Source organism: Stegodyphus dumicola, chromosome 8 (genome assembly GCF_044657685.1).
Source record: "Stegodyphus dumicola isolate Sdum_Otavi_A_Nest chromosome 8, ASM4465768v1".
Taxonomy (NCBI): Eukaryota; Metazoa; Arthropoda; class Arachnida; order Araneae; family Eresidae; genus Stegodyphus; species Stegodyphus dumicola.
This window is the reverse complement of record NC_140775.1, coordinates 169,392,232-169,409,178: the sequence shown is the minus strand read 5'-3', so window position 1 is coordinate 169,409,178 and position 16,947 is coordinate 169,392,232. Positions and strand designations below refer to the sequence as shown.

General features: G+C 35.0%; 1 protein-coding gene across 1 annotated transcript in view; it reads right to left on the bottom strand.

The window, feature by feature from the left end:
• Positions 1 to 16,947, bottom strand: part of LOC118194282 (synaptic vesicle glycoprotein 2C-like) — a 100,113-nt gene that overhangs the window by 16,020 nt on the left and 67,146 nt on the right. Inside the window, exons 8-11 of the mRNA XM_085822729.1 lie at positions 10,421 to 10,509; positions 9,454 to 9,745; positions 4,513 to 4,723; positions 3,702 to 3,861 (exon numbers count right to left, since the gene is read on the bottom strand). Of these exons, the coding sequence (XP_085678855.1) occupies positions 3,702 to 3,861; positions 4,513 to 4,723; positions 9,454 to 9,745; positions 10,421 to 10,509 (752 nt within the window). The remainder of the gene's footprint in view (positions 1 to 3,701; positions 3,862 to 4,512; positions 4,724 to 9,453; positions 9,746 to 10,420; positions 10,510 to 16,947) is intronic.

Sequence of the window (16,947 nt, the reverse complement as noted above, 5' to 3'; positions counted from 1 at the left end):
AAATCTTTTAGACTTTTTTTAAAGCAGATGACGTGAGAAATGTGCAGTGCCTTCGCCTGGACTCGAGCCCTGCATCTCTCGAATACGCGTCGTGTATGCTTCCAATTACACACGAAGGCATGCGGAAAGGAGGGAAAAATACTTTATATACTCCCCCTTTTTAAACAGAGACTGGGAATTAGGGGGCCCAATCGCCAAATCGTGGGGGTGACGAATTATCGTCTACTATCTTTTAGTTCAGAAACCACTTGTAGGTTCATTAGGCTTGGTTCTGGTACTGGAAACATGAAAAATGTGTATTGCCCTCGTCAGAAATTGAACTCCTGAATTCTCCAATACATGTCGAGTGTGCTTCCAATTACACCACGAAGGCATGCGGAAAGGAGGGAGAAAATATTTTATGACTGTATCCTCTCTTGAGAGAAAGTGGAGGGAAATTACTTGGTTTGAAAGAAATGTGAACAAAGAACGATAAAACGATTCATTAGCCAAACTTAGAAACGTTGAATGGGAAAAATTTCGTCTTGAAAGTTTAACTCTTCATATAAAATTTTAAACCTTATTATTGGTCTTCTAGTGAATGTTTAAAATTTTGCTAATTTTATATATTCTTTCTTTGAACAGATGATATTATCCCAATATTCTATATAGGAATTTACGAGTATTATAGGAATAATTCATTCTATATAGGAAGGTTTTTCGCATGCCTGATGAAGAAAAGAAGGTAAAAAAATTGATTTGAAAAGTGTGGAATTGCAAGAACGATACGAAAATACTAACATTTTGCAGTGATAATTTCATTATCATATGAAATGTATTCGCCTGCAAAAATTATGCCACATTTAGGAGAAAAACTTCCTTTCCACAAAATTATAATTGATTTCATCTCCTTAAATCAAATTATCTCGTAATATGCTCCTAGGCTAACACAAGGCCGAATCTTTTCCCTAGCTTATCTCTTCACAGCTATTTCATTTTAGCTTTACCCCTTTACAAGCACCTTATTAATCTGTCTAATATTTAGTGCCGGCATGTTATAGTTTTATCATAACAAATACTGACATCTTAATTTTCTCCTAAGCTATAAACTTCCTGTGGTTAATTCAGGTTTCTAAAAATCAAAATTTAAAATTATACTTATATTTTTATTATAAATTCCTTAATCTGTTAATTTAATTTGTGAATCGTAGTCTGGCTTAATTCTGAGATAAAGATACTATTCCATACAAATTTGTTTTGTTTTAGACATCTTATACTTTGACTCGATAGCTGTCTGGAAATCTGTCTGGAAATGATCTGTTCAGACATAAATTTCAAGAGACGAGCTCATAAAATACTTTTAAGGTTGCCAGGCAACTGCCCATTACTGCACATTTGGAAGAAATTCGGTTTTAATGAACAATATTCGGTCAATGCAGAGGATAAGATATAGTATATAAAATATAGTATTTTGAAAATATTAAATACATATTTGTACCTTTCTTAACAGGTAGCAAGTAAGTAATTATATACTACTCTTCGTCCTCACGTAGAAAAGCTCATTCTAAAATTCTCTCAGACAGAGGTAGAATTTGTCCAACTGTATTTAAAATTTTATGAAAGTTTATGAAGTCTTGTTAACATATATTTTCTATTACTCGACGTGATATTGCACCTGTAAAAGTAGCTGCGCGGTAACGATACCATACGTTTATTGAACTTAAAATATAAGGAACTTCATTTTTTAAACTATGGTTTCCCATACAGTGTTGTAGAACTTCCACAGGTAGTTCTACTGCAATTAGCAGACAGAGAAGATTAGTTACACAGTTCACATTTAATTACTTTCTTTTGCATATGTACAAGCAGTTTTTCCGAATAGCGACCAACAAGATAAACTAAACATATAAATTTAGTTAACATTCAGTCAGTAATTCCCCAACACTTATTCTTATCTCAAGTAAAGCCTATCCTCAGTTTTTCACATGTCATACATATATCCTAAAATTTATAGCTAAATTATGAAATTTTATTTATTTATTTATTTATATTTTATATTTTACAACGCATTTTATGACGTTTTCTTTGAGCTATACTCGAATTACCAGCCCGTGCTATATACGTTTGTATAATGTTTATATATTAAAGTTCTAATCAAGATAAAATTTTCCGTATCCCATTATTCATTTAAAATATCAGAGAGAGAAAGGAATAACCATCTATATAATTGAGAAGTACTATATCTTACAAAATAATAAAAAGGCAAAATGTACTAGGTTGTAACTAAAAACTCATACATGACAAGGTACTGAGTTGTAGCCCATCATGTTGAGTATTGCAATAACCTGAACCAAAAGTTTGCATATTTTTAATATCTTAGTCAGGCAGTTTGGGTTACCTAATAAAAATAGTCAACGTTTTTATAGAGAACATTTAGTTTTTCAAGCGAAGAAAAGCAAGAAATCAAGTGTGACTTTACAGGAATTCGAACCACAGATCTTCCATTTGCACAACCACAGATTTTAGTGAAGTGGACATTCTAACCATTTACAGATGATTATCAAAATAATGGAACTACCTGTGAATAAAGTGACATTTAAGAAATTAATGCGCTTCTTAAGCATTAAAATATAATCCCAGTTACCAGTTTTTTTTTTCAAATATAACAAGTATATATCATGAAAGTATGGGGTAGTTTTAGTGAATGATTGGATTTTTGGCACAAATGTAAAATGGTGGACGGAAGGACAAGCTGATTGAAAGAGACCAACGATTACTAAAGCGGAATATAATGTCTAAAAAGAAAACAATTGCAGCAAAGTTACCGCAAGGCTTAGTCAGCATCTGGATTGTCCAGTGTCAATAATAACAGTTAGGAGACACCATAAACAGAAGATTTACGGCCCAGCAGCTATTCCCAAGCCATTAGACACATATGTTACTGCCAAGCATCTACTACAGTGGCGCCACAACCACTAAACCTTGTCAATTTATAAACCTTATCAGTTCACAGTTATATGGTCAGACGAAACATCGTTTACACTTTTCCTACGACAGGATGGATGCACGTCTAGAGGACACTTGCAGAAGCGTATGATCATGATTGCCTCCTTCAAACCGTCAGGCATGGAGATGGATCTGTCATGGTATGGGCAACCATATCGTTATTTTCTGCTGGCCTAATCATAACTCTGCAAGCAAGGATCAGTGGGGAGAAGTATAGAGAAGGTTTAGCTGACCAGGTCCATCCTATGATACAAACTTTGTTTCCTGCAGGAGATGGAATTTTCCAGGATGGTAATGCTCCTATTCGGGCAGCAGGACTCGTCCAGTCATGGTTTGATGAACACTAGGATGAAGTGAAACATCTATCTTGGCCCGCAAAGCCCCACGGCCTCAATATAACGGAACCCTTATGGTCTGTTTTAGAGCAATCAATCCGAAACGATATCCTCCACCGGTATCTCTCCCGGAACTTTCACAGTATATACATTAAAGAATGGTATAATATTCCTCTACATACTATTTAGCACGCACATGTAGGATTCGATAACCAGATGAATTTAAGCTATATTATATCCCAAAAACGGTCTTATGCCATATTAATAACGGATTCCTTATAAATCTAGGGTGTTTCCATTATTTTCATAACCACTAAGCTCGGGGGACTGCAACAATTCTTCATATTTTTAATAAAAATCGCCAACGGAGAAAGTGCTCACCTAAGAGATGCAGGATAGGACTCAGTCGTTATGACGTCAACAGCGTTCCATCCGGATATGGATATGAAATTGAAGATGGCTTCGAAAGCAATGATCGTCGCCCGTGTGTCCAAGAACCATATTATAAATGCGCTCGCACTGGTTAGGAAAAGAGACGTCGCTGAAATGAGAAAAAACCAAGACGGTCAATATGTAGACATATAGATTATTTGTCATGCAGAATGGCCATACTTGAGCACAGCAAAATTGTTTAAGACCTTATAAAGCAGTGACTCGCATGCAACGCTGAGTCACAAGAAGCATTTAAAAATATAATTTTTATGATAAATTAGGTGGCCACAGCTTTCATTTGTAAAAAGTAAACAAAATTACAATTCTTTAGAGCACGGGTGTTCTCCAGGACGATGACTTTGCGACCCGTTAATCAAAAGTCGACTATAGAACGGTTGTTATCAAATATGATAGCCATTAGTATAATTTATGTTTTCCCTATTTCCTTGTTTTTATCATATAATTTTAAAGTGAATGAATGAGAGTTATATTTTAATCGTAATTCAAATAATCGCTTTCCTTTCGTTGTATTATTTGAAGTTTTCCGAAATTAACGCTTTCCGTACATTATTTGCAGTATAATTTAGCAATATTAAAGTGTGCCTTAATTTTAGTATGTCACTTTTCCGTTAGAAAGTTAGTTCTCAAATATTTATTAGCGAATTAAACATAAAATAAGTTTGCCGAGCTGATGACATTAACAGAAAAGTACTCATAATTTAGAAGATTCTTACAACGTTATGAAAACACTTCCACTTACCCATGGTTTTGACTCTTCCAAATTTATCCAGAATGAAAGAAGACAGCACATTTCCGGGTATGATAGCAAACTGAGCGATCAGATTTTCAGTGAAAATGTCCGTTAAGTTGTAATTCATATCAAAATCAAGTCCACAGCCTTCTGCAGTATTACGAAAAGTAGAGTTACGAAATGTGCAGTCGACAAACCTGTAGTCGTACAGATCGGTACGCTAAGAAAAGAGAGCATACTGTAAATACATTCATTGCTTTTACAATTTCTTAAAATTCATGAAATTCTGGTTTTAACCAGATAGCTATCATTTTGAGACACAGCCCAATGGGATACAATTTGGCAGCAGAAAGCTTAGTCTTATTGCTAAATTACCAGTATGTATTCCCTAGAGAAATAAGGAAGTTAAATAAATTTCTACGCTTGTAATTATTGATACAAAATTGTTACGCATGCAATGTACAGGCTGACGCCGAAGTCCGTTAACATTTGAAAATTCAATAATTCACTGAATAATGTAGGTATAGAGGTAAAAACTCACACACATGCTTGAAATGTCATGGAGTTTTATTGAAAGAAAAAAAAAAGTGCTTAAAACGGCCAACAGATGGCGCTTCATATGATAGCAAAAGTAGTATTAGTATAACAATTGATATTTAGCAAAGACTATGTTCTTTATAACAAATGTTCATCATGTCGGCTATCATTCATCAACAGTATCTGAAATCGAGGGGCAATGTTGTGAATACATTGTTGAAATGCTATACAGCATTTCTTTAGGTACAGTGAGAAACTGCCGTCGCATGTTGTCTTTAACATCTCTAAGGAGATCTGACGATCGCGGTAGACTTGCGATTTCAGGTAACTTCATAACCAATAATCACACGGATTGAGATATGGGGACCTGAGAGGTCAAGCACGACGGAAATCGCGGTTCAGCATGCGATCCTCACCAAACGATGAGTGAAAGAAATCTTTCACACTTGTAGCAATATGGGATGGAGCGAAATCCTGCATAAATGTCGTACCTTCCAACAGGTGTTTCTCATCCAGGTTAGGGATGATGCGATCATGTAACAAATCAGCGCATCTCTCAACCGCCAGACTGACATTTTGAGTAGCAGAACTACGCATTTCCTCGGGAAAAAAAAAAAAAAAAAAAAGTCCGATCACTATTGATGTGATAAATCCATACGACACCGTGACCAACACCCGGAGGCGAGGATAAAAAAGTGACAAGGTCATGTAAGGACTGATTCCCTCTCTCCCTACAGCTCATTTCGTACACGATTCTCTTGCGGCGTCACTGACATTTTGCTGACCAGCGCCATATGTTGGCCTTTGTTTTGCATTTCTTTTTGCTTTCATTAAAACCCAATGCCATTTTAAGCATGTATATCAATTTTTACCTTTCTATTCACATTATTCCGTGAATTATTGAATTTTCAAATGCTAACGAACTTTCGGGTCATCCTGTATAAATACAAAAGCTCGTGTCTAAATAAATATTCTTTTCTAGTTGAAGTAGCCAGGTTTCGTCAAGTTTGAAGCCAAATATGAAATAGGAATTTCAAATTTCTGCTTTTTTACATCTTGTATCCTGTTATAGTTAATAACACTACTCGTTAATTCGACAACAGCTTATTTTGGACATAGCTTAGAGAACTAATTGTGATGACAAAATGACCAGAATTTATCTGTTATAGTTAGAACACCATGCCTGTCTCGTCAACCAGATGGTAAAAAGACCTCACTCCGCGTGTTTTGCAGTTTCAGGGACTAAACAATATGTGAGTTTCAGGTAAGTTACAAACAATAATCATTTACAAAAATTGAAAGTGTTTAATTTCACGGTGCTAAGTTTTGAAAAATAGACAATGTTGTTTTTGATCTTTCATGTTTACAAAAGAATTTTAATGAACTCTTTATCGAAACGTTATTTAAAACATTACATATGAATTTTTTTAACACGGTGTTTTATAGGATGCCACAAAATATACTGATTAATAATTACACAGTGTAGAGACATTAGGATATTTTTTGGAAGCAGGAAAGATGAAAAATGAGCAACGCCTTTCCCGGTAATCGAACCATGGACCTCTCGAATACGCGCCCAGGGTGCAGACCACCACACCACGAAGACATGCGAGGAAGGCGGGAGAAGCACCTTATATACTCCCCCTTTTAAAGGGAGACTGGGGTTTTTTAGGGGACCTAGTCACCAAATCCTGGGTGAGGAGAATCATCATCCAACACCCTTTTAGTTCGTGCGCCACTGTAGAGACATTAGGTATTTTTGGAAGCAGGCAAGTTGAAAAATTTGCAGAGCTGTTGCCGGGAATCGAACCGCGGACCTCCCAATTACGCGCTGAGCGTGCAGAACCACGAAGGCACGCATACATGACAATGGCTTTTACGATAACAGAAGAACAGAAGGCAGTATAGTAACTAGTGTTGTTTCGCTGGGGGAGGTTGTTACTAGGCAGTAAAAAGAAATCTTAATTACTTTCACTTTCTTTTGTGAGTGCTGTAAAGGCTGAATAAATCAGTTTCAAAGGGCGTCTGTAAATTAATTCGTAAGGGGCAGTTTGATTGTTATCTTTAGTTTTTCTGCTTGTTAGCTGGGGGGGGGTTGAATTGTGGGTTCTCCCGCTTCTGGTTCCAAGTGGTCAACCGTTTATTTCTACGATGTCTCTATTTTGATTCGTTTGACAGGGTGAAGGTTTTCAGAAAAATAAAAAAAGAGAAATTCTCAAATCGGTGAAATTTAATTTTATGCGGAATTTTTGGGCCTTGTTTTTATTGGGTGGAAAAACCGAGTTTACTTCGGAACTTGTAAGCGTGTTAATGACAGACAGATTGGAGTTGCAATGATGTGGAGTTCCGTTCAAAAATTCGTGGGGCGTTTGCCCTGTTGCGGGCGGCTTGCGCCTGCAGTCTGGATCAGTGTTTCTCTCGGCCTTTAGCTGATGAAAATTTTCGTTTGCTAGATGACCAAAAATAAACACGAAATTTTAGTTTCGCCGTTTTTCTTTATACTTTTCCGAGAATTTTAAATAAGCATTCTCGAAGTATTCCAGATGCAAGTACTTTTCATTGGGTTCCGGCACCTGCGGCTGAGTTACTGAAGCGTTCCAGATAGAAGTATTTGCTTTTAGCATCCAGCATCTGTTGTTCCAGATAATAATGGATGTTTCCGAAAGTGTTTTTGAAAGAAAAAAATGGTCTTTGCAAGTATTTGTCTTTAGTATCCTGCACCTGTAATTTCTAATAATAATGGACGCTTCCGAAAGTGTTTCTGCCAGAAAAATGGTTTTTGCTCTTTCCCCAGAATATGGAATTTGACACTAAAGATCCTTCAATTCAGAAAAATTGTCTCCCACCTATGAGTGAATTAAAAAAAAAATATTTTCTCTCTTTTCTCTGTCTTCTCGAATGCCATGGTGGACTAGTTAATAATAATTTATCCACATATATAAATTGTTATTACTTATATGATGTAAATATTGCTAAAGAGTAATAATATTAAGAAGTGATTAAAATTTTAAGTGAATGATCAGTTATTTTGGAAGAATAAGATTTGTATCACCAACTTAATTTATGAGTTAGAAAAATGTTAACTTTTAATTAATGTGAGTATGTAATTTTGGTGTGACATGTATGTTATTTGACATCGTAAGAATAATGTGGTAGGATACTGATCAGTTTATCCTGCCATATGAATTAGAATATTCAAAAAATTAATAAATGTGTTTGATTTCTAATTTAAGCTGCATTTGTTTTTTGTGTGTTAATTTACTTGGGTCTGTTATGTTACTCCATTTGCTTGAGCCGTAAGGCTTTTAAGAAACTTTGAGATTTCTAATTTCGGGTATTGTTATAAGGTAATTCTCCCACCTTCTTAGCATGCCTTCGTGGTGTGGTGATCTGCATGCTGGCCACGTATTCAGAGGTCCGTGGTTCGATTCCCGGCGGAGGCGTAGAATATATTTCATCTTTCCTGCTTCCAAAATATCTCTACAGTGTCGCCCGAACTAAAAGGGTGGTGGATGATGATTGCACGCTGGCCGCATATTCCAGAGGTCGGTGGTTTGATCCGCGGCGAAGGCGTTGCTAATTTTTCATCTTGCCTGCTTCCAAAAATACGTAATGTCTCTACACTGTTAATAACTTTTAATTGGGTGATTACAACGCGCCCTTTAATGTTTGTACTAACCACTTATTTATATTTATTTGATTGTTGTTTTCGGTTAAATTGTAATGATATTTAAGTGCCAGGATTGCATTTAAACTCTTGATTGAATTTTTTCTTTTGAGGAAAACTGTTCTGATTGTTTATGAATGTTTCTTCTCTGGTGTTTGTGAGGTTTTTGAATTAAAGGAACGTACTTGTTGCTCTCGAGTTAATTATAGAAATGATTGAATATGTAATTTAAGTGAATTTAAGAAATGGTTTTGTTTGAGAGCTAGTATTATATTTTACTCGAGCATCAGCGAAGATTTATTCCTCTTTAACTTTCAGTTTAAGGTTTATCAAGTGTGAATTAGCTTTAATTGAATTTATGTAATTCTAAGAAATTGTTTACTAAATGTGAATTTAGATAAATCAATCATACAGTTCCTCTTCTTCTTCACACAGCTTATTTTTTAAAGTTTCAATTTAATTTTAGTAAAGAATTCTTTATTTTAGTTTTATCCGGCACCAGTTAAGTTAGGTTAAGTCAGACAGTTTTAAAAGTGTAAAGGTTAAAAGTTCAACTACCATAAATTCTCAGCTTCGTAACAAGGACAAGAGAAGAAAATGCGTCAAGGGTACCCTGATAGCTTTATTAAAAATAAATGAGTCGTTAATAAAATAATTTAAGATAAATCAAAGGAAATTATACAGAAAGTAGCATACACTATGGAAAGCATTAGCTTATGTCAATAGCTTTAATGAAATTGTCTTACCTCGAACATAATTTTCACAAACTTGGAATGCAGGAAGAAGGTTCTAGAGGAGCGGATATTTCTGAAAGTATTATTCTCAAAGAAGCAGTCGGTGAATAAGCAATGGTTCAGAATCACATCTTCGAACTTAAAATTCAGGAATTGCACATTTTCAAAATGGTGGTTGGCTAACATTCCCGAAAAATTTCCAGAATTCAGTGTTCTGTTTACGTAAATAACAGCTGTTTCATCGTACTTCTCTTCTTGTATTTTTCGGATATATTCTGGAAACCAGATGGACATGCCGTAGAAACTGCGAAAGAATATTTTAAACCAAACCAAGAATATTAATTATGTGCTTTATACAAGACATGAATGACAGGAAATAGGTATTCACTTATGTTCAAAACTATTATTATTATTTTTTATTTTTTTGCATTCAAGAGATTAAAACGGATAAACCAAAATATAAAAAAAAAATTCTTAACCTGCAGAATTTTTGTGAAGTGTACTATAAAATAAAAAATATTTTTTTTTCGCTATCCTAATATGTTTGTCTATATCTGACTACAAATAAAATCTTGGACAGCTCTGCGCAAATTGTATCAAGACCGTAACAGAGTTTCAGGGAAGAGTACGAAGTGGTTGTACAAAAAATGACATACATAAGAATGAATAAAACTCAACTCAATACTTACAGTTTTGATTTAAAGTCTGCCATTTTTAGCAGGTGCACGCTTTAAATTTTTGTTACATACGAAAAAGAATATTATGTTATGATAGCTAAAAATTATTTTTCACATTTTATTTCATTTTTGAAATTGTATAAAATAAAAAATTCTGTTATTATTGAAATGTAATTAGAATTGGCTTACAAAATTTAATAAATGATAAAAAGAAATTTTGTTTGCTTAATTTGAATAATTGTTGTTACGTTATACGAATAAATTACATTATTTTTACGTTTTATAAATAAATTACTACGTACCCAAAAGCTGTCGTGATCCATACTATGAAAAGAATCATAGTTACTTTTGTGTATGGTGGCCACAGGATTTGCATGAACGATCCCCAAAACTGCGAAACAAGAAATGTTTAATGCTTTAGAAAACGAGTACAAATAATTGGTATTTTTAGTAAATAAACTATTGAATGGATCTGTAATAAATAAATTATTGAATATATCTGGAAAAATTAATTTTATTCTGTCTGGAATCTGAATCGTGGTAAAATTGTAAGGATCCTAAGTTTTACTAACGTTTATTTTATTTTAAAACTGTACTATCACTTCTTATTTTCTACTTCCGGCAAGAATTAAATGCTTTAACTTGTTTATGCAAATTGTCTTGCTAACGCCCAAGTACTTAAATTGTGGCTTTTTACCAAGAGAGAGAGAGAGGAAGGAGTTATAGGAAGCAAGCCGCTTGCCACTGTAGTTTTACGAGTTTTCACTCTGTTGCTGGTTGCCTTTAAGGCCAGAGGTTTAGCCCTCTTGTTATTTGCGAACGTAATGTAGTTTAAGCAGCTCGGCGTACTACATACGTACCTTTCATTAAATAAAGGCCAATCTTAGTGGCATTTGCTATACTAATTCAAAGTTAGATTTTAGTTAGAGTTTTAGTTAGTAGTTTTATATTCTTACGTTCAGACCACAAGTGTTTGGTCTCTGTATCCCGAAGTTTCAGAAATACCTGTAAAAGATAGAAAATAAAGGGTTTCGTATACCCTTTCTGCTTGTGTTGTCTACTTTACACATTCTTGAACATAGCTTGAGTGAGCTCTCTGTTCCTATTCAGGACCATTCATGTTTCCAAAGCAAATCAAGAGAAATACAAGTCCTGATAAAATCACCCTCATTTTTTATTTTTACTTGTATGCAAAACAAAGCTACAATAAATTTTCTGCTCTGAAGTAAATCACAAACGTAAGGTATTTAAAGAATTGCACATTTAACTATTTACTTAACTATTGCAAAAAATGCACATTTACCTATTTAAAGTGTAAAAGCGTAAGATTTATTTCGGCTTACATGTCATTTCTACTTATTTCTTTCCTGTAACTTCTATTTTTACGGTTAGCTCAGCCCAGAATATAAGTTAGGAGTTGCTTAAAAAGCGAAAAAATGCAAAATTTAGAGATAGAGACAGAGAGAAAGAAATTTAATCAGAGAGAGAAAGGTCATCAGAAAGTAGTTTATTTTCGCAGGAATTTTTGAGCCATACATCGCTAAATGCTATCCTTCAAGAGCTGGAGGGTGATTTGCATTCTATTATTAGGGGGAGGAAAGCAAAATGAAGCTATTCTATGCAGCCTAAAGCGTACTGTTCTCTTATAACTTAAACACGTTGTATTAATTTGAAATCTGCGAGTTGGTAGTTAAATCTGAAATTTATAACGTTTGGCATATTTTGTTGTCATTCAAAAGTGACCAAACCCTTAGTAGATCTTCAGCGAACTATCTCTAAGTAACAACTGAAACTTGAGAAGGGAGTAAAAGACCCTTTATTTTAAATTAAATTAGAACAGAAGGCACACTTGGCGCTTACAACTTAGCCAACAACTTGTGGCCAGATAACTTGAGGTAACAGTAAGTCAAACGTAAAATTTAATTTAAACAAGCTAGTAGACAAAGGCTATACTGATAAATTAAAGCGAAGTTGGCTCAAAACTTAACCGACGTGGAAATTCAAATAAAAGCAATTATAATGCAAGGCCGAAGACTACAAATTTTATCTTAATTAGCAACCTATTAATGTGGTCTCGTGAGGCAGAACACGCTCTAACTTACACTCTAAAACCCTCACTTTAAATACAGGCGAACTAATCTGCTTTCTGGCGGGAAAACGGAAAAGGAGATGTGACAGTAAAGATCCCAAACATAAAATAACTGTTTAATTAACATAAAGGAACCTAAAAGCGATAACAAATAAATCTAGGATTTCCTCAGAATATAACAGAAAATAAGCAAGCAAGTGGTACCGTAGCAAAAACTACAACAGCATAGTAAATACAGAAGCATATTAAATGCCATTGCAAATAATAGCAAATAAATTTAGGTTACATACGGTCTTGTTGTGAAACTTACATTGCATTCAGAGTTCGTTTAAACATAATAAATTTAGGAAATGTAAAGAAAGTAAATAAAGCGAAACCCTGTACGCCAAGCTGCTTTACTATGCTCTGATTCATTTATTTCTGGCGGTTTTCAGTTTTAAACAAAGCGAATTTCAACTTTATGATGTAGCGCGCTATGATACATTTCTCTTACCTTCCGTAATAAAACCGGAAAGAATATCGATGCCAACCAGAAATTTGCAGTCGGCACAGAGAAAACATTATTTGCTTTGCGTAAACAGAACTATATATATATATATATACAGAGGCATCATTTTTTAGTCTCCTGCTTCTATTTTGCGTTCCAGGAAAATCTTTAAACAGTTTTACTTGATATTTCCATATACGCGTTTATTTTCTTGTCACGTAACATTTAGTGCTTTTTTTTGAAATTTTCTAGACATTTTAACCATATCTGTTTTTTTGTTTATAGTTCCTATGGTAATGCAAATTTGTCGCGGTGTAGGTCTAAAAACATTTCACATGAAATGTCGCCATGTTTTGTTTAGCTTTCATATATTTATAAATTTTGTTGTCGAATGTCTTCTAGTTTTTATTTCTCTGTCTTGAGTTATTTTTATCGTTTTAGAAGGAGATAATGTTGCTTGCTGCCTCTGTCATATCCTTCCTTTTCTTGGGTGTGTAGTTTCTGGATATGTATTTACTTCCTACCGTAGACGTATCGTATTGTGTGCGTTGCATAAAACAGCCATTTTAACGGCACAAAACTTTATTAACACACAAAAATAATAAGTACAAACGATGAACACACAAGTATCACTTCGTTTCTTGCATCTAAGCTGACATACAACACATTTCCTTCGTTACTTCGCTACTACGTACTAACTACTCTTCTCTAGTAAGTCTCATGAGAGAGAGGCGTTGCAGGCCGTTCGGCTAAACTGCGCATGCGTGGTCATCACGTCATGACACCTCCCCTCGAAAAGATTTGATTGCGTTTTTCAATGACCTGTCAAATCCACATATATAAACATTTCTTGAAACAAAATAAAATAACATCCACGAATTTTCGAACTTAATTAACCAATTTTTACTATTTTAAATTAAAATTACTTCAACATAAATTCAGTAATCCTATTCATTTAAAAGGATGCAACATTCAATTAACTTTTCAAACCTAAATCCTTCACATAATCATAATCATATAAGCAGTTATCATATAAACGAGACAATACAAATCAATCATTAACATTAAACATAATACTTTAGCAAACCCTAGCTAAATCTTTAAACACATTACCTAACGTTAGAAAAAAATTTAGCATTTTAGCTAAAAAAAAAAAAAAAAAAAAAAAAAAAAAAATCAAACTAAACAGTCAAAATGTCTTATAGTTCATAGTTCATAACGTCAGTCATGCTTCCAGTGAGAGGCAGTCAATCGAGATAACGAATCTGCATTAATATGATCTTTTCCTTTCCGGTATGTAATCACTGCATGAAATCGCTGTAATGCTAAAGACCAGCGTTGTAAACGAGAACTTTGTGAAGAACATTCGGTGAGAAATCTGAGAGGGTTATGATCACTAACGATGACTATCTCAGAACTGAAGATATAAGCTTCAAACTTCTTCAGGGCAAAGATAACGGCAAACGCTTCCTTTTCAATAACAGCGTAATTTCTTTGTGTATCGGTCAACTTTTTACTAGCGAAGGCTATTGGGTGTTCTACACTATTTTCATCTTGTTGAGCTAAACAAGCTCCTACAGCGTATGCCGATGCGTCTGCGTAAATGATGAAAGGCAAACTAAAATTTGGAGAGTAACATTTAGGGGCATTGCAAATGGCACGTTTTAGTTGAATAAACGCTTCATCGTGTTTCTTCGACCAAGTAATTTCGTTCGAAGCCCTTCTTTTTGTTAACGCCGTTAAAGGTTGTGCTATCGCAGAAAAATTGGGTACATAAGACCGGTAATACGATAATGGTCCTAAAATACTTCTTACATCTTTCTTAGTCCGGGGAACTTCTAAATTCTGTATGGCTTCAACTTTTTCTGGGTCAGGTTCGTGTGAACCGGAACCAACTACGTGTCCTAGAAATTTGATTTTATGCTTTGCAAAGTCACACTTATTGAAATTAACCGTGAAATTTGCCTTTTCTAGCGTACTTAAGACTTTGTTAAGATGTTCCAGATGTGTATTCCAGTCATCAGAAAATATAATCACGTCATCAATATAAGAATCGGTGTAGTCTTTATGTTCGGCGAGAAGTTTGTTCAAAGTTCTCTGAAAAGTTGCGGCAGCATTCTTTAATCCAAAGGGTAAAACTATAAAGGCATATTGTCCTCTGTGGGTCACAAACGACGTCAAAGGTTGGCACTCGGGCTTCAGTCGTATCTGCCAGTACCCTTTAAGAAGATCAATCAGAGTGATGTATTTGGATTTTGACACCTGGTAAATTAGGTCTACAGTGTTTTTCATCGGGAAGGCATCGGTTTCCGTCTGTGAGTTCAGGTATCGATAGTCCACACATAATCTAACAGTTCCGTCTTTTTTGGATACACAAACTACCGGATGCACATATTCACTTTCTGATTCAACGATTAGCTTTAGCTGTAAAAGCTTATCTATTTGACGATCAGCTTCATTTCTTAGGACTTCAGGTATTCGATACGGTTTCTGCTTTCCTGGCATACTTCCAGGTTTCAGTTTGATGCTGTGTTCTCCCACATTGGCGATTTTCGGAATATCAGTTCTTAGGTTCTTATGCCTTCTTAAAATCTCCATAAGTTCTTTCTTCTTATGCGGTTCAAGGTGTGTAAAATCACATTCCTCATTAGAATAGTGTTCTTTTGCTTTCCGTGGAACAATTCTTGGAACGTTTCAACTTCGCCGAAATCAATATCTGTATCATATATCACACCGACATTATTCACAGCGGTATTGAACTCTCGTATCTTGTTTGCGTGAACGTGCTTCGATGAATTGTCAGGCATTTGTACTATGTAACTATAATCAGTATGCTTTTTGATGATCGTAGTAGGTCCCGTCCATCTGGCATAAACTTTGTTTTGGCTATCAGGGATTAAAACTATAACCCTGTCACCTTCCTTGAATTCTTTATGACGAGTCTTTCGCTTACGGTAGAATGCATAAGCTTGTTGCTTTCCAACATCTGTAAGTCCTGCGTATTCAGCAGCTTTTTCCAATTTCGTCTTCAAATCATTCAGATAATCGGTAACTGAACTTAACTGTCCATGAGGAACAGGAAGTTTATTAGCCCATGACGATTTCAAAATAGACAACGGGCCATTAGGACGTCTTCCATAAAGCATTTGGAACGGACTAACACCAGTCGTAGCATTAGGAACTTCTCGGTAGGCCCAAAGTAAATACGGTAGATGTTTCTCCCAATCTTTCGAATGTTCTCTAACGGTATGATGTATCATTCCCTTTAAAACAGCATTAAATCTTTCTACCAGGCCATTTGAACTTGGATGATAAGGAGTCGAGAACCTTGGGGACAATCCGATCCTTTTCAAAAACTCTTGGGTCAACGAAGCAGTAAAATTAGTTCCTTGATCTGAAGCAACAATTTGAGGAATTCCTGTGCGTGAAAAGATTTGCAACAATGCATCGCATGTTGCTTTGGCATTCAAATTCTTTAATGGCACCGTTTTGGGCCACCTTGTACATTGATCAACAGCACACAAAACATATTTGTAACCTCTACAGCTTGGCTCTACAGGTCCTAGGATATCCACATTAATTACGTGGAATGGTTCTTTAGGACGTGTTACTGGCGTAATCGGAACTTCATCAAAGGGACGCTTTTTCGCTTAAAGTTGACAAGAAGTACAAGCACTGCAGTATTCATTTACATCTTTCTTGATTTCCGGCCAATAGAACGAATATCTCAAACGTTCGGCTGTCTTCTTGGTTCGCAGGTGGCTTCCCCATAAGCTAGAATGAGCTAAGTCCAAAATCTGTTTTCTTCTTTCTTTTGGTACGACTAACTGGTAAACTCTTTCTCCTAGAACTTTATCTTTATGATACAAAAAGTTGTCAATAACAGTAAAGTTATTACTTCCGTTCTTAACATTTTGCCAGCATGTTTTTAAAGATGGGTCATTCATTTGTTGTAATAGAAACAGTTCTGAATCCGAAACACATTGATCGTGTCCCGTGCTACCTTTGGAATCATCCTTACCTGTATCTTCATATACAAGAGCACAACATTCTATTATCTTCTTAACAGTTTCATTACATTTTTCATTAATTAGGTTTTCCCTATGATGGTTAAGTATTTCGTCAAAATTTTCAGTTTCATGAAAAGGCATTTCACCGAAACTATCAGTAGCAATGTTTACATTTTTACATTCAAAATTAAACTTTCTTTTATCATCTCCCCTTAACTCATCAAAAGCATTTAACGACAAGAG